This window comes from Coregonus clupeaformis, chromosome 10 (assembly GCF_020615455.1).
Source record: "Coregonus clupeaformis isolate EN_2021a chromosome 10, ASM2061545v1, whole genome shotgun sequence".
In the NCBI taxonomy this organism is placed as follows: Eukaryota; Metazoa; Chordata; class Actinopteri; order Salmoniformes; family Salmonidae; genus Coregonus; species Coregonus clupeaformis.
The window spans coordinates 10,139,767-10,157,798 of NC_059201.1; the positions used below are offsets into that span (position 1 = coordinate 10,139,767).

Sequence of the window (18,032 nt, forward strand, 5' to 3'; positions counted from 1 at the left end):
TTTTTTCAGTGGATGTAGGAGTTTTTACCATGTCCCAGGATGTTATTCATCAACTTCTACGAGAAATATAAACTATAAAATAATAACATATTTGAACACTTTCTTCATTATTTTATAGTCCTAGTTAAATAAAATAAAATATGTTTGATAGAGAAGTTAAAAATCCTGTTCAATTGTTCACCATTATGCTAGCTCAATCTTGCTCACTCACGGAGCTATGGCAAATGTAGGCTCCAAATGTCCACCATGTTAGGACTATGCACCTTTTTCTGATAGAATACCAAAAAATATTAAGATATACTTTTCCCCCTAAAGTTAAGAGGTACAAAAGGCACCGCTAATTAGGAATGACCCGGTTAACTGTCTGTCTATGTTCGTATTACTGAGCTCCAAATGTGTGTGTACGTGTGCGTGCGTGCGCGCGCGTGCGCTGTGTGTGTGTTATAGATTTTTCAGATTGGACCATATAAATCGGATTAGGGATTTTTGTGATTGACTAGAATTCAATCAATCAATCGATCAAATGTATTTATAATGCCCTTTTTACATCAGCAGATGTCACAAAGTGCTTATACAGAAACCCAGCCTAAAACCCCAAATAGCAAACAATGCAGATGTAGAAGCACAGGCGGCAGAGAAACCTCTCTGAGATTGCCACTAGATGGCAGCAAATTCTAACTCATGTAAACTGTAGCTTGGTACAGATAGAGCCAGCTTCATAATGTTTCGTATTTACTCCAACCTCAATATATGCACAAATTAAGGACATTGATTAGGTGGTTCCATATAATTATTTCCACAGAAATACTTTAACTTTATTTAAAATTAATTTCCCCCACATTTTTCACCATCTGTGGTTCTAGAAACTGCGACTTCCTCAAACTATGAAAAGTCGCACCTCCCTTTTTCAGTAGCTGTACAAAAGCTAAGAGAACTGAAGTCATCCACTAGATCATAACATTAAAAGTAGACGTCGCTGCTTCATGAAAATGGCTGGGAAAATAAAGAAGTTTTACGACTTTTCAGCTAAGTTGCTGTGTGGAGATTTGCTAAATTTCTCCTCCCTAAAGGATAAAGTTGTGCTTATTGAAAATGTGGCGTCACTTTGAGGAACAACAACCAGGGACTACACTCAGATGAACGAGCTCCATTCGCAGTATTTCGAAAAGGGGCTCGTGGTTCTGGGGGTGCCCTGCAACCAGTTTGGCCATCAGGTAGGCATTCACTTATTTTTCTATATGAATTTCGATTTCAATATTGCAGGTTATTCGGTCTTCTCTTTGAAATGTGGTGGTCAAGTAGTGGTCAACTCTCAACCTGTTAGCCCAATGGTAGTTTGGCCAGTTGTTGCAACATTGTAGATTGGGAATAACACCAATTGTTAAACTGTCTGTGTGATACTTTTGGGACTCATCATTGAGACATTATTTGTTTTTTCCCCTCTTGTTAACATGCTTCAATTAAGATCATTTCTGAAACAGATTTATTGTTTATTGATTCTTATTCTGTCTAAACAGGAGAATTGTAAGAATGATGAGATCCTGAGGGCCCTGAAGTATATCCGTCCAGGAAATGGCTTCCAGCCCAAATTTCCACTTTTTGAGAAGATGGATGTGAATGGGAATGATGCCCACCCCTTGTTTGTGTATCTCAAGCAGAAATTGCCATTCCCTGCCGATGACTCCATGGCCCTCATGAGCGACCCCAAGTTCATCATGTGGAGCCCTGTCTGCAGGAATGACATCTCCTGGAACTTTGAAAAGTTCCTGGTCGGTCCTGATGGGGAACCTTACAAGCGCTACAGCAGAAGGTTCCTGACCAGTGACATTGAGGCAGATATTAAGGAGCTACTCAATGTGAAATAAACCGTCCTGGCAGAGCTCTCACAGGGGTACAGTGGTAGTGGTGGTGATAAGGATGTAGAGAGCCTGGCCACAGGGACAACACAGAACGTCTTCACTCTCCTGTTAATCAGCAGTCACACATTTTCTTAATCTGTTTTATCACAATATCCCTTCACCAGTACCAACGGCTTTTGCTACCAGCCTCTGCCTCTGTAGGAATACGCCTGCTGCATTTGTTTCAATTGGCTTTGCTCTCCTGTGCAAGATACTGTTGTTTTTGAGACTCTTTACTGAATGAAGTGATTCCTTAAAACCTTTTTTGTGAGGGGAGTTTCTGATAAAGATGTAAAGGCCTGAATCTAACAGTAGTGTATTACTCATGTATAGCAAAGACCAGTCAGTGGAAAAATACATGTAATAAAACATTATTTTATTGGTTTTCATTTCCTTTAACATTATGTAATTCTACAGTAATGGAGTTATTTGAGGAGTAATAACAGGTTGATGGTTGATATTAACATACAATCAAAGTTAAGTTTTTACAACAGAGCAAAGTTCTATAGACTGTTACAATCAAATAGTTTTAGTATTGGTTATAAATATTATAAACGGAATTTATGGTGTATAAAAAACTACAACAGAAACTACAGTAACTTGAACCAATTAAATAAAAAAGCCTAGATGTCCCTTGACAAAATAAAGTAGACATGGATACATAAAAACTGCAATCATGTTGTCAGTCACTCAATTGAACAATTCACTACTAGGATTGTTTTATTTACTGTAAAGTGAGCCCAGATGTAATCTAATTTTCAGACAGGTCTTTCCTGAGGAGTTGTTATCAACAGAATCCTATGTCACGATGCTGTGTGTACAGATAACTGGCTGAATGAGGGTCTTGTCATTGAGGACAGAAGTCATTGTAATAAACAGAAAGATCATACTCCTGTTCCATCTGCAACACAATCTCTAACATGCAGTGGTCCTCCTCTGAACTGGACACATCTCCATTGCTGCTGCTTCTGTCCTCTACCAAGCTGTCTGAACTGTGTCCCTCTGGTGATAGAGACTCTTCTTCTACATCCTGATCCCCACACACACGGTGCAGCTCATTCTCAAACTCCAGTTTAGCCACTAGATCCTCCAGAGTCTGGATATCTGAAGTCCCTTTGCAGGGGACACAATGCAAGCTTTGAGTGGATGACTGGTTTGTGTTTGCCATCTCCTTTATGTGATAGCTTTGTGTCTTTAAACTAGTACAAAGGCTGATCTTAAACATTCATTTTGTTTAACATTGCAATGTGGCAAAATGAAAAATAACCACCAGTGTGTGAACATCACAAATTGTGTTTTAATACTAACCTTGAATACTTAGTGTTTTAATACTAACCTAAAACTTCAAGTAGATCTTTAGGGAATGGAGCTTCTGATTTGCTTGACAGTGCAAAGCGCTCCCTTTTATGCCTTGACTCCTCTTGCCTTTTGAATGAGAACATTTCTAATTAACTCAAAATAACATTGTTATAGTATAGCCTATTGTAATGAAGTCAGTCTGCTTTTTATGTATCCATAATCTCTATACCTGACAAGTGGTTCCTCAAATTGGAGTTTTGTTTGTGAGTGACTGAGTGAGTCCTTGCTGGACTTATCAAGAGAAGAGGGTGTAGTGATCTCTAGTGCTGTAATATCCTCCATTGCACGGTCCAAGGCTTCAGTTAGCCCTTGTCCTTGTTTACACTGTTTCAGGCTTGTTGGAGAGACTGTAATGCTGTACAAATTAAATGGTTATGGTAGAATAGTGGCTGATATCCCCTAGCGGCTGCTGGTAGTGCATCAGCAGTTGTCCTATTTTTATGTCAGTCACTGACAGTCACTCAATTATCCCATGTCAACTAACATTTGATAGTTTGCTAGGTGAGTTAGTTGAAGTAATCATGGCCGAATTACTGTTCAGGCACGCAAGGCACGTGCCCAGGGGCCCTGACCTCCAGGGGGCCCCCATTGATTTTGTTAGTCACTCTCACTCAGATATCTGTAGTAGAATGTGTAGAATTGCTAAATGTTTTCTTCATCCCAATGTAGAATGTGTAGAACTGCAGGAAAATAGCTTTAAAACTGCAACGTTCTCTCTCCGCCCCATGGCAAAATGAGTATAATTGCAGGTCATTAAGTTTAAAGCTGCACATTTTTCTCTCCACTGCCAAGAGGGGGGCCACTTAAATGTTTTGCCCGTGAGGTGCCCCCCCCAACCAAATCTCGTTTAGGCAATAGGGCCCCCCAAAATGCTAGAAACAGCCCCATGTGGATGACCCATGTTTCTGGGCATATTGACCCTGACCCCCTTGACATTTGGAAAGGCAAGTTGCTTAGCTAATTTTTATTGATAATAAACTCAGCAAAAAAAGAAATCCAAATTACTTCACAGATCTTCATTGTGAAGGGTTTAAACACTGTTTCCCATGCTTGTTCAATGAACCATAAACAATTAATGAACATGCACCTGTGGAACGGTCGTTAAGACACTAACAGCTTACAGACGGTAGGCAATTAAGGTCACAGTTATGAAAACGTAGGACACTAAAGAGGCCTTTCTACTGACTCTGAAAACACCAAAAGAAAGATGCCCAGGGTCCCTGCTCATCTGCATGAATGTGCCTTAGGCATGCTGCAAGGAGGCATGAGGACTGCAGATGTGGCCAGGGCAATAAATTGCAATGTCCGTACTGTGAGACGCCTAAGACAGCGCTACAGGGAGACAGGACGGACAGCTTATCGTCCTCGCAGTGGCAGACCACGTGTAACAACACCTGCACAGGATCGGTACATCCGAACATCACACCTGCGGGACAGGTACAGGATGGCAACAACAACTGCCCAAGTTACACCAGGAACGCACAATCCCTCCATCAGTGCTCAGACTGTCCGCAATAGGCTGAGAGAGGCTGGACTGAGGGCTTGTAGGCCTGTTGTAAGGCAGGTCCTCACCAGACATCACCGGCAACAACGTCGCCTATGGGCACAAACCCACTGTCGCTGGACCAGACAGGACTGGCAAAAAGTGCTCTTCACTGACGAATCGCGGTTATGTCTCACCAGGGGTGATGGTCGGATTTGTGTTTATCGTCGAAGGAATGAGCGTTACACCGAGGCCTGTACTCTGGAGTGGGATCGATTTGGAGGTGGAGGGTCCGTCATGGTCTGGGGCGGTGTATCACAGCATCATCGGACTGAGCTTGTTGTCATTGCAGGCAATCTCAACGCTGTGCGTTACAGGGAAGACATCCTCCTCCCTCATGTGGCACCCTTCCTGCAGGCTCATCCTGACATGACCCTCCAGCATGACAATGCCACCAGCCATACTGCTCGTTCTGTGCGTGATTTCCTGCAAGACAGGAATGTCAGTGTTCTGCCATGGCCAGCAAAGAGCCCAGATCTCAATCCCATTGAGCACATCTGGGACCTGTTGGATCGGAGGGTGAGGGCTAAGGCCATTCCCTCCAGAAATGTCTGAGAACTTGCAGGTGCCTTGGTGGAAGAGTGGGGTAACATCTCACAGCAAGAACTGGCAAATCTGGTGCAGTCCATGAGGAGGAGATGCACTGCAGTACTTAATGCAGCTGGTGGCCACACCAGATACTGACTGTTACTTTTGATTTTGACCCCCCCCCCCCCCTTTATTCAGGGAACATTCTTCCATTTCTGTTAGTCACATGTCTGTGGAACTTGTTCAGTTTATGTCTCAGTTGTTGAATCTTGTTATGTTCATACAAATATTTATACATGCTAAGTTTGCTGAAAATAAACGCAGTTGACAGTGAGAGGACGTTTCGTTTTTTGCTGAGTTTATAAGTATAACAATGTTCTTTGTTGGTATGCCTAAAGCTTCAAGCTAATAGCAAAAAAAACATAGCTAAGCTACCTAACGTTAGCTACCGTTGTATGTCAGCGATCGGGTGTTAGCTAGCAAGCGATCTGAAATAACAAGTTAATTAACATTAGCTCTTGTGTGTGGTGCAGGTTAGTGCTTGCTGGCCTCACCATTTTTGCTGATTTTGCTTGCTTGTTAGATAACTCTTGACTGATGGTTAAAGTTAGCTAGCTAACTTGCTAAACAAGGTAAACTTCTGAAGTTCTAGACTTGGAATCTGCAACCGCCATCAGTGTCTCGTGACTAAGTACCTGGTTGAATGTGACTCGTTGAATGTGGCTCGTGAGCCAGCTGATTATGAACATGTAAGCTCTTTCGTGGGAGCTTAGTTTGCTGGAAAGGTTGCAGAAGTTGAAATTTAAAATGGTTAATGTTAGGGTTTAGGGTATGGACGTCCCAAGTATCCCGGGTAGCGCTGACCATGAGATCAACCCACAACACCCCCCTTGATGACAGCGTTTGGCGCACCCTACCAGACAGCGGAAGTACTGAGCTTAGCAAACTCGTAAAGATGTCCGGCCAGGATGACCCAGTTCAAAGAGAAATCCACCAGGATTGGGCAAATCGCGAGTATATAGAAGTGATCACGAGTAGCATCAAGAAGATTGCCGATTTCCTAAATTCATTTGGTAAGCTTTAGCATTCCTTCCTGCTGTGGCCCAGTGGCTCGCTCGCTGGCTAGCTGAACAAGCAATCGACCACTCCTAGTTAACGTTAGCTAGTTAGCGACTACTTGCTAGCTAGCTTGGACTACGTGCTGGTAGTGGTAAAATTATTTGATAGCTGGCCAGCTTGTAATATCGTTACTGTCTTCTGAGCTTCTCAAGACCTGAGAGAGCATAGCCCTAGTGCAGTCCATTGATGGTTGCTTAACCCGCATACGACACTAGGTTTAGTTACCAGTGGTTGTTGCACAACAATTGCCAGTGGTATTATGAATGTCCTGGTCCCAGATAGATTGTATGTGCCGTCTTTAGCCAACTCTAATCTAGCATGCCAAGTAGTGTCTGAGGAGTTGGTTACACTTTGCATACAGAGATCTGGGACCAGGTTAATGCTATATTGGTATACATCTTTTACTATTGTCTGGCATCACACCATGTGTGGATTGTGCTATGACCTCGAGGTTATATTTACTGTAGTTAGGTACCTAACTTGACCCTAATAGTTTAATAACGATAGGGCCAAACCAATCTAAGCCAAACTGTACTCGGCTGGCTTGGCTACGTATCCATCACAGTTGCTAGAACCGTGCTGGAAAGAACAATGTGAAAAAAATAATACATCTTTCAGAAATGAAGAAGAATAAAACATCAAGTGAATTTTCATGTAAATTTATTTTCCAGATATGTCCTGTCGGTCCCGGTTAGCCACTCTTAATGAGAAGCTAACTGCCTTGGAGAGGAGGATTGAATACATTGAGGCAAGGGTAAGTGGTTTTCAAATATGCACATGATGGTATGAAGTTATAAAATACTGGTACGGGAAAAATGTATCAATTGGAACATCTGAAATGCATTATGTATCTGTGTTTCTCTCTCCCAAGGTTACTAAAGGCGAAACCTTGACCTAGCTCCCGTGTGGCTCAGTTGGTAGAGCATGGCGTTTGCAATGCCAGAGTTGTGGGTTCGTTTCCCACGGGGGACCAGTATGAAAAAAAATATATGCAGTTAGTAAGTCGCTCTGGATAAGAGTGTCTGCTAAATGACTAAAATGTAGACCTCCAGATGACTGCTGAAACATGAATACACCACTTTTCCTAATTTTCTGTGAATTATTTTAAACTTACTTACTGTATAGTTTACATTTGGCTTTGCCTAAACATCAGACTTTTACCATGGTTACTACATGGATATCAGTCTGAAAGAAGTTACTGTAAAAATGATGCAATAGTCTCTACAAGACAGAATGTTAACTAAAATGATATTTATACTTACTTTACCTGTTGTACATGCTGTTGGTCCTTTTGGCGGTAGGAGGTGGAGATAGGGTATCCACAGGAAAGTGTTGTTTACCTGACTTTTTGCTGCGCCAGTAGGTTCTGTCGCTTGTATTTTCAATCTATTGACGCATTGCACGTGATGCACAATATGTAGACAATAGCCGAATGTAGTCGACTGAAGCACGTTTCCTCGCAATCAGCTGGAAGTGTTTGCCGTTCGGTTAGGCTCAGCCATATTGTGCAAGTGTTTGTCAAATGCGAATTACATCAGTATTGAAAATAAACCCGGAAATATAAACGATATACAGACCAGCGTACTGAAGGTCGGGTTGATAACATTTCCCTGTGGATATTTTGTATCAGATTACCTCCGACATAGGGACAAAATCGGCGGCCAACAGGTAATGTAAGCTGAAATGAAGTTTGTTCAACATTCTGACTTGTAATGGGACTGTTCTGGAATGCTGAGCCTACATATTAGAGACGAGTGTGTAAGTATTCACTCTCTGATTCTAAAAAGAGGCTCAATTTGGCTCAATTTGTTTAGGACCTTTTTTGTTTGATTCTGAACGTATACCTGACTGTTTTGTGTGTTAACAGTTTTAAACTCCATACTAAATTCATGAGAAGGCTATTTCATAAATTTTTGTTGGTTCAAGCATTTAGTTTATTATGTGCACTCAATCGTAGAATGGAGAAGGAGAAGCTTATCACTCAAGAAATTACTGTACAACTGCATTATTTCTTTATCTTACCAAGTGAATGTCTAAGCATACATCCACCTGTGTTTGAAACATTTGTACAGTTGATTTACCTGCTGTGAATCATGAATGACAAAAATCAAGGTTTTGAGTGGCTTATGTGCCAAGTTGACACTGTTGACGTTTGTGTGTATTTATTAATCTTCTATTACTATCATGGTCATGTTTGTACAGTACATAGTGACTATTGTTTTATGGCAAAAAATAAATACAAAACTAACATTCAAAGTGTAGCTATGTGTCATTTTTTTCCAGACAACATTTTCTTGTAGTAAAGATTATTAATTGTCACACTCACAAGCTCCCTATGTTGCCTTTCATCAAATGTTATAGACCTGTGTGAAATGTTTCAGGCCTGTGAAAACCAGGCGGGGCAGGCTACACCTAGGCTCGTACGAAGACACCTCTTTCCCTTGAAAAAACTTCGTTACCCAACATGCATCGACGTTTTCAACGTTCCAGCCCTAAGCATCTTGGGAAGGAGAAGGTGCTGACGAGTCAAACAGCCATTTTTTCCCTTTGAAATGTGCAAGTCCTTGAATTGTTTTCAAACATATTGGTATAATCTTCTAAAGCTTGTTTAAACTGGTGAGTTAATATGCTTATGTGTAGTTGTACTCCTATACGTTACTATTTGTGGTCTTGACCTAGGTACCAGCTAGCTCAAGGCAACAGAGTATCAATCAGCAGCTAACGTTAGCTTGACGCGTAGGTCATTGTGTCTCCATCTTGCCTCAGCTAGATCGCTTGTCCGCTGAAAGCAAACTAGCTGACTTGGTTGTATTTACATGCTGGAATAATAATACATTCCTTTTTTTTTCTTGTCCCCCAATTCCATACATCTCCACCCTTTGGTAGTCGTGACAACCATTTGAAATGGGACGGTGAGTATCAATCAGCATAAAAATATTGTAGGTAGTGTCTCGCTAGCAAGTTAACTTAGCTATCTAGCTACTAAAGTTAGCTACAACTACACTTGCTATAATATTTCGGTCAGAGTCATGTAGCTTGCTGATTTTGGCTTATGTATTGTTTACCATTCCATGCTTTGCTAGCACGAACAAGTAAACAACTCTCCTTCCTACTAAACTGGTTAGGGCGTTAGGCAGAGAATCAGTGACATTCAGTATGAGAACGCACAACCCGGTCTCAGAGCATTTCTTATTATTCTCTACGTAAATCCGAGACGTTCCATTTAGTGTAATTTGTTACGTTTAGAATGGCATGTATTCATTTGTGGATGTCCATCACTCATTTCATATGATATGTTACGAATTTGGGAAATGTACAATGTTTAGATTTTGCAAAATATATATGTTTACGAATTCTAACTAGGTGAATAATGTTAGCTAGGCTACGAGTAAGGGTTAAGTTTAGGAGTTAGATTAAAGGGTTAGGGGAAGGGTTAGCCAACATGCTAAGTAGTTGCAACGTAGCTAAAAAGTTGCTCAAGTTGTCTTTGATGAGATTCAAACTCACAACTTTTGGGTTGCTAGATGTTTGTGTTATACGCCCAACCACCCTACTTTCGGTTTTGCCTTAACTAACTATCTGTTTTGTGTAACCATACCAATTGTAACATATCACACTAATTTGAATGTCCCGAATTTACTATGTTACGTCTAGTCTGAGACCAGGCTGGAACGCAGTGGTTTCTAAGGTAACCCTCTTGACTAAATCCACTAAAGTTTCTGCTTGAAAAATAAATCGGAATTGTAGGGATTACGTTGCCAACTTTGTAAATAAAAGTACTTGGAGGTTATCTTGACCAATATACAATTACATTGGAACCCATTCTTTATTCCTTGGGTGTGTGAATTTTCGATCTGCTTTTGACTGTGTGTATGCCTGATTGTGTGTGCACAGGTTGAGTCGCACAGAGCGTAGCGGCAGATACGGCGGCAACGATCTGGGCCGGGGTGAGTCAGAGTGGCGTGAGAGGGGAGAGCAGGACATGCGCCGATGGGGCGAAGAGAGACACAGCGAACGCTACGATGGAGGAGAACGCCGGGGGAGCAGAGGCAGTCCAGAGGTATGTGTTCCGAGTCAGACGCCCAGTGACATGACTTGTAATGGGAGTGCATCCAAAACCAATCTCATTGACTACTAGTAGAGTCCACTGATCAGGGTCCGGTATTAACGCTGGCCCGGGGCCAGCAAAAACATGTCGGGCCAGTGGATCTCGTCTGTCTGTCCTTACCGGGCCAGTAACTTTTCAGCACATTTTTGTGTTCCAGTTCAACATTTACCTGCTGTGTCTACCATTTGAAAATCATTAAAGACTACAAGCGGAAAAGTCATTTTTTGTATTTGTATTTGAACAATTTGATTGGCCGTTCATTCTAACACGCCATACTCCAGCGAGTCACAACTTTCCGAGCAGTACATGAGTTGATGCCTTCACACAGCACACGCAAGCTGTCCAGAGGAAAAAGAAGCGCCCATCAATCGACTCGCTGAACTTATTTATTTTAGAGGAACGTGATTTACAAAAATAAACCTTCAATAGTGAACATACTATTAAAATGCTGGCTACTGTTGGTAGTCTGCAAAAAGAAAGCTACAAAAAAACACCTAGTCTTGGCTAGCCTACTGTAGACAGGTCGATATCTCCTTCGGAACGTTTGTCTTAAAGGGGCACCGTCCTTTAAAATGTAGCAAATATATTCTCAAAATGACATACTTTAGAAGCAAAAATGAATACAATGCAATTCTAAAGAATAGAGTAATGACTCAGGGGTTGCATAAATACAGAATTCTGCATTTCACATAGGGAAAAAATAACTCCATATGAAATATCTTTGCTGCGTTTTGTAAACACAGATCTAAAATGTTTAATGTAATTTCTGCACTTCATCAGACAAATTTTGTGCTTCAGTTGCACTTCTCCACTCGGATGAAAATTCACGAATGGTCATTATATCAGCAGACAGAGCTCTGATTGATGTGTAGCTACTTTTTCTCCAGTAAAATACAAGATTAACTTCAAGCAAAACATTAGGACATGTAGCTGGCTACGTTCTTTCAATGAAAAACATTAGAAATTGACCTTGCTTTTTCATTGTTAGCTCATTTACTTGTGTGGCTGCTAGCCAAGTAGCATTGCACTTATGTTGTCATCTGATGAAAATGAAGCTATTTTCTACGAATGTGTTGCTCTAATGTATTTTCTGTGAAGGAAAACTACACTATATATACAAAAGTATGTGGACACTCCTTCAAATTAGTGAATTTGGCTATTTCAGCCACACCCTTTGCTGACAGGTGTATAAAAGCGAGCACACAGCCATGCAATCTCCATAGACAAACATTGGCAGTAGAATGGCCTTACTGAAGAGCTCAGTGACTTTCAACATGGCACCGTCATAGGATGCCACCTTTCCAACAAGTCAGTTCGTCTCATTTCTGCCCTGCTAAAGCTGCCCCGGTCAATTGTAAGTGCTGTTATTGTGAAGTGGAAACATCTAGGAGCAACAACGGCTCAGCCGCGAAGTGGTAGACCACACAAGCTCACAGAACGGGACAGCTAAAGCGCACAGCACGTAAAAATCGTCTGTCCTCAGTTGCAACACTCACTACGAGTTCCAAACTGCCTCTGGAACTGTTCGTCTGGAGCTTCATGAAATGGGTTTCCATGGCTGAGCAGCTGCACACAAGCCTAAGATCACCATGCGCAATGCCAAGCGTCGACTGGAGTGGTGTCAAGCTCGCCGCCTTTGGACTCTGGAGCAGTGAAATGCGTTCTCTGGGGTGATGCTTCACCATCTGGCAGTCTGACAGCCAAATCTGGGTTTAGCGGATGCCAGGAGAACCCTACCTGCCCCAATACATAGTTCCAACTAACGTTTGGTGGAGGAGGAATAATGGTCTAGGGCTGTTTTTCATGTTTCGGGCTAGGCCCCTTAGTTCCAGTGAAGGGAAATCTTAGCGCTACAGCATACAATGACATTCTAGACAATTCTATGCTTCCAACTTTGTGGCAACAGTTTGGGAAAGGCCCTTTACTGTTTCAGCATGACAATGTCCCCGCGCACAAAGCAAGGTCTATACAGAAATGGTTTGTGGAGATCGGTGTGGAAGAACTTGACTGGCCTGCACAAAGCCCTGACCTCAACCCCATCGAACACCTTTGAGATGAATTGGAACGCTGACTGCGAGCCAGGCCTAATAGCCCAACATCAGTGCCCGACCTCACTAATGCTGTTGTGGCTGAATGGAAGCAAGTCCCCGCACCAACTCCATATTAATGCCCATGATTTTGGAATGAGATGTTCTCAAGTAAGAATTTTGCTAGGACTGACTGCGAGTGGTCTGAGGGATTTTTAACCTGAACTGGCTGTAATTGACAGAGATGAGGGCAAACTCTTTATTGGTCTATTAACTTATGACATCACAAGGTGGTTCAAAACCCCCACCCAGCCAAACAATCTGACATTTCAGGCAGTCTTTTCAAACAGCTCTTACACTAAAAGTGTATTATCATAATTTTCACAATTTCAGTGTTATTCCAACCTCACCACTTCTACTCACAAGCCATAAGACTGCTAAATAGCCAGACTGCTGAGTAGTCAATTAATGGTAACAAGCTACCTTGCACTGACCCTGTGCACACAAACTAGACTATATAGTCACACACACTACATTGACAATCCCACACACATTCACTACATACGCACACACGCATAACACAGACACACATACCAACAACACAAACACATGCGTACACATTACACACACACACTTTTACTCATTTGCAGCTGCTACTCTGTTCTTTATTCGTACTCTTATCTATCCTGATGCCTAGTCACTTTACCCTGCCTTCATGTACATATACAGTACCTGTCTAAAGTTTGGACACACCTACTCATTCAAGGGTTTGTCTTTATTTTGACTATTTCCTACATTGTAGAATAAAAGTGAAGACATCAAAACTATGAAATAACACATGGAATCATGTAGTAACCAAAAACGTGTTAAACAAATCAAAATATATTAGATTCTTAAAATAGCCACCCTTTACCTTGATTACAGCTTTTCACACGCTTGTCATTCTCTCAACCAGCTTCACCTGGAATGTTCCCACATATGCTAAGCACTTGTTGGCTGCTTTGCCTTCACTCTGCCGTCCGACCCATCCCAAACCATCTCAATTGGGTTGAGGTCGGGTGATTGTGGAGGCCAGGTCATCTGATGCATGCTGTGGTAGCCATGCTTGTTAAGTGTGCCTTGAATTCTAAATAAATCACAGACAGTGTCAACAGCAAAGTACCCCCACACCATAACACCACCTGCTCCATGCTTTACGGTGGGAACAAAACATGCAGAGATCATCCTTTCATCCACACCACATCTTACAAAGACACGGTAGTTGGAACCAAAAATCTCCAATTTGGACTCCAGACCAAAGGACAGATTTCCACCAGTCGAATGTCCATTGCTCGTGTTTCTTGGCCCAAGCATGTCTTTTCTTCTTATTGGTGTCCTTTAGTAGTGGTTTCTTTGCAGGAATTCGACCATGAAGGCCTGATTCACACAGTCCCCTCTGAACAGTTGATGTTGAGATGTGTCTGTGACTTGAACTCTGAAGCATTTATTTGGGCTGCAATTTCTGAGGCTGGTAACTCTAATGAACTTATCCTCTGCAGCAGAGGTAACTCTGGGTCTTCCATTCCTGTGGTGGTCCTCATGAGCGCCAGTTTCATCACAGCTCTTGATTGTTTTTGCGACTGCACTTTAAGAAACGTTCAAAGTTCTTGAAATGTTCCGTATTGACTGACCTTCATGTCTTAAAGTAATGATGGACTGTCGTTTCTCTTTGCTTATTTGAGCTGTTCTTGCCGTAATATGGACTTGGTCTTTAACCAGATAGCCCTATATTCTGTATACCCCCCTACCTTGTCACAACACAACTGATTGGCTCAAACGCATTAAGAAGGAAAGAAATTCCACAAATTAACTTTTAACATGGCACACCTGTTAATTGAAATGCATTCCAGGTGACTACCTCATGAAGCTGCTTGAGAGAATGTCAAGTGTGCAAAGCTGTCATCAAGGCAAAGGGTGGCTATGTGAAGATTCTCAAATATAAAATATATCTTGATTTGTTTAACACTTTTTTTTGTTACTACATGATTCCATATGTGTTATTTCATAGTTTTGATGTCTTCACTATTATTCTACAATGTAAAAATTAAGAAATGGGGGATCACGTGACCCTTGAACGAGATGGCCGCATGAACTAGGAGCTCCGCACAAGTAGTTTCCAATTCCTAATCTTACCTCCACTTCAAGTTTAAACTCATTTAGCTTTAGTCAAAAAGTCATGGCGGCTTCAAAAGGCAACACTACAGGGGACATTTTTACCCGGACTCGAGTACTAGCGACGGAAAAAGCCTCCAAGAAGCAGCTAGCTTCAGAAAAAGCTAGCGCCATTAGCCAGGAGAAAGAGGACCCGTCCCCCCCCGAGGCCCAACGAATGCCAACCTCGCACTCTGTCGAAGACATCTTTTCTGAGCTGAGATCCCAACGTACAGAACTCAACACTAAACTAGATGCCATTAACGCTCAGCTCAGTGCGATAGGGGGCAAGGTGACAATCCTGGAAAATGCCTTGCCTGACATAAACAACAAGATAACCATAAACCGGGCGCCTGGACGAGGCAGAGGGGCGAATCCTATCCACGGAAAACTTATTGACAGACGCCATGGAAACAATAGCATATGCTAAAAAAAAAATAGAGCAGCTGGAAGAGAAAACAGAGGACCTGGAAAACAGGGGGCGAAGGAATAATTGTGTTCTATTAAATCTGGGCGAAAAAGAAGAGGGAAACATGCCACTGATCCGCTACCTGCAAGACAAACTTCCCGAGTGGCTCCACCTGTCCACCGACAGGCCCATAGAACTCGAGAGAGCTCACCGAGCACTGAGGCCCCCACCAGCAGCCAGACAACCACCGCGCCCAATCACCATACGTTTCCTGAGATTCACCGACAAGGAACGAGTCCTACAGGCGGCGAAAACCAACACCATTACAGTGGGAAACGCCAAACTCACCTTACTCCAGGACCTGTCAGCTGGAATACGCCGAAAGCGCCGAGAGTTAGACGAGGTGAAGAAATGCTCCATTGACCGAGGCATCTTTAGGGGATTCAAATACCCAAACGAGCTCAGGATTCTTCACCAAGGAGCCCTGCGACACTTCAAAACTCCCGAAGAAGCAAAACGTTTTTTGAAAGACAACCCCGGTCAATGAGAAATGGACCATTGACTAAATGCGATTAATGCGATTACTGTTATTACTAAAGGAGGTAAGACAACATATAGCCGATATCCAAAGACCCACCGCCCTGCTAAATTTCATTATAGCCGTCCAATCTATATTTATGTTCCTTTAGCTGAGAGGGATAGGCCCCATATTATAACTTAGGCCTACTGTATGTAGGCTGGGCTATTGATTTTATTTTCTCCCTTTCTTAATGTGGTCTGGACGGGGCTACGTTGTCAGTTACTCAATGCGGGCGGAGAGGATGAGGCATTTCTTTGGTGGGGAGGGGGAGACGTTGTGCGTTGCTAACTGTTCCCGGTCTTTTTTTTTGTTGGAACACAGAATTGTGACTGAGCGGGGAGGTAATAGATCCAACGGGATATGTCGAGTTGTTTGGGAACTCGGCTGGGGTGTTCAGAGATTGTTATTTTATGTAAACCATTTATTTTCCTTTTATGTGAACGCAGCTGTAACTACGATCCACCTTTACCCAGAGATGACTTGCACTAAAGTTCGATTACTGTTCGATGACGATGACTAGTACCTTAAATCTATTGACATGGAACTGCCACGGTCTAGGCCATGCAATAAAACGGAAAAATATACTATGTGCTCTAAAAAAGGAAAAAGCAGACATCGCGCTATTGCAAGAGACACACCTCTGTGATGCTGAACATGCCAAACTCAGCAGAGCTTGGGTGGGACAGGTGTATTTCTCATCTTTCAAATCCAACAGTAGAGGTACAGCAATACTTATCCATAAGAATGTTCCATTCATAATTGACAAAAACATATCTGATCCGGAGGGGAGATTTATCTTGATAACTGGGTCACTGTATGGGCAACCAATTACTATCTTAAACATATACGCCCCTAACACAGATACTCCTGCTTTTATGTCGAAAATGATAACTCTGTTCAATGAGCATTGTGTTTCCTTTGGAGTGTTGGCCGGAGATTTTAATTGTACCCTGAACCCAACCCTAGACAAATCATCTCAAATCACCACCACAAATCCTAGATCTGCAAAGATGTTGAACTCTCTTACTAAAGAGATGGGACTGATAGATATCTGGAGAGAGACTAATAGCTCAGCTATGGACTATACATACTACTCTAATGTCCATAACACCTACTCCCGTATAGATTACATTTTTATCCCAAAGAGTTTCATAAATTCAGCCACGTGTACAATCGGACCCATAGCGCTTTCGGATCACGCCTTTGTCCACCTCCGCTTTGACCTCTGCAAAAACATCCCGAGATCAAAGAGCTGGAAATTCAACACCTCCATGCTATCAAACGAAGCATTCCATACATTGGTAACTACATGGATAGACAACTACACACAAGACAACAAAGATTCTCCTATTTCTCCGGCCACAATGTGGGACGCTGCTAAAGCCACACTAAGAGGTCATCTAATTGCATATGCTTCCTCTAAGAAAAAAGCAATGGAAGCACACAGGCTAGATCTGGAGAGGGAGCTGGAACGCTGTGAAAAAGTACATAAACAATCCCCAGACAGCACCTCCTGGAGTCAACTTAAAGCAGCCAAAGCCAAACTGAATTTGGACTATACTCGGGAGATTAAAAAAAAAGTTTTCTTTACTAAACAGAAATACCATGAGTATAGCAATAGGCCTAGTAGATTGCTTGCTTATCAATTAAAAAAAGAGCAGTCAGAGCGTACAATTATGGCTATCCGAACAGCAGAGGATGAGGTCACATATGATCCAAAAAAGATCAATTTAACTTTTCATGATTTTTACTGCAAACTATATACCTCTGAGAGAAAACACACGGAGGCAGAACTCCACTCCTTCCTAGAGGGAATCTCGCTACCTAAACTATCAGAGACCGACCAAGAAGATCTCAACTCCCCCTTCACTCCTGAGGAGATCCTGGAGGCAATTACCTCCATGCCACCTAACAAGTCCCCAGGCCCAGATGGATTCCCCAGAGAGTTCTACAAAGCTTTTTGGCCCCAGCTTAGCCCTATTTTCATGCCAATGCTGGAGGATTTTTGCAAAAACGGAGTTCTCCCAGACTCAATGCACACAGCTCGCATTACAGTGTTGCTCAAAAAAGACAAGGATCCCCTATCCTGCTCCTCCTTCCGGCCCATAAGCTTGTTGGATTTCGACTACAAAATAATCACCAAATTGCTCGCCAAAAGACTAAACACTCTTCTTCCCAAAATAATAAAAGCGGACCAGACAGGATTTATTAGAGACAGATACTCTTCTGATAACATTCGCCGTCTTTTTGATATTATTGATCAAGTAAACG

The 18,032-nt window shown here is 42.3% G+C and overlaps 2 protein-coding genes, 1 long non-coding RNA gene and 1 pseudogene across 4 annotated transcripts in view; 3 read left to right on the forward strand and 1 right to left on the reverse strand.

The window, feature by feature from the left end:
• Positions 1–895: 895 nt before the first annotated feature.
• On the forward strand, positions 896–2,282 carry LOC121574886 (annotated as a pseudogene).
• On the reverse strand, positions 2,258–6,136 carry LOC121574888. The gene is made up of 4 exons (XR_006002262.2): positions 5,883–6,136; positions 3,427–3,612; positions 3,235–3,323; positions 2,258–3,011 (listed from the first exon to the last, which is right to left on the reverse strand). It is a non-coding gene; the product is annotated as an uncharacterized LOC121574888 (long non-coding RNA).
• A 78-nt stretch (positions 6,137–6,214) lies between these two features.
• Positions 6,215–8,703, forward strand: LOC121574887 (probable protein BRICK1). The gene is made up of 3 exons (XM_041887554.2): positions 6,215–6,401; positions 7,119–7,201; positions 7,319–8,703. The coding sequence occupies exons 1-3, from the start codon at positions 6,284–6,286 to the stop codon at positions 7,343–7,345; spliced, it is 228 nt and encodes a 75-aa protein (XP_041743488.1). The 5' UTR covers positions 6,215–6,283; the 3' UTR covers positions 7,346–8,703.
• Positions 8,704–8,946: 243 nt separating this feature from the next.
• Positions 8,947–18,032, forward strand: part of LOC121574885 (RNA-binding protein 5-B) — a 28,107-nt gene continuing 19,021 nt past the window's right edge. For both annotated transcript variants that reach the window (XM_041887551.2, XM_041887552.2), the window contains exons 1-3: positions 8,947–9,063; positions 9,334–9,359; positions 10,342–10,507. In XM_041887551.2, coding sequence (XP_041743485.2) covers positions 9,352–9,359; positions 10,342–10,507 — 174 coding nt within the window. In that variant the 5' untranslated portion in view covers positions 8,947–9,063; positions 9,334–9,351. The remainder of the gene's footprint in view (positions 9,064–9,333; positions 9,360–10,341; positions 10,508–18,032) is intronic.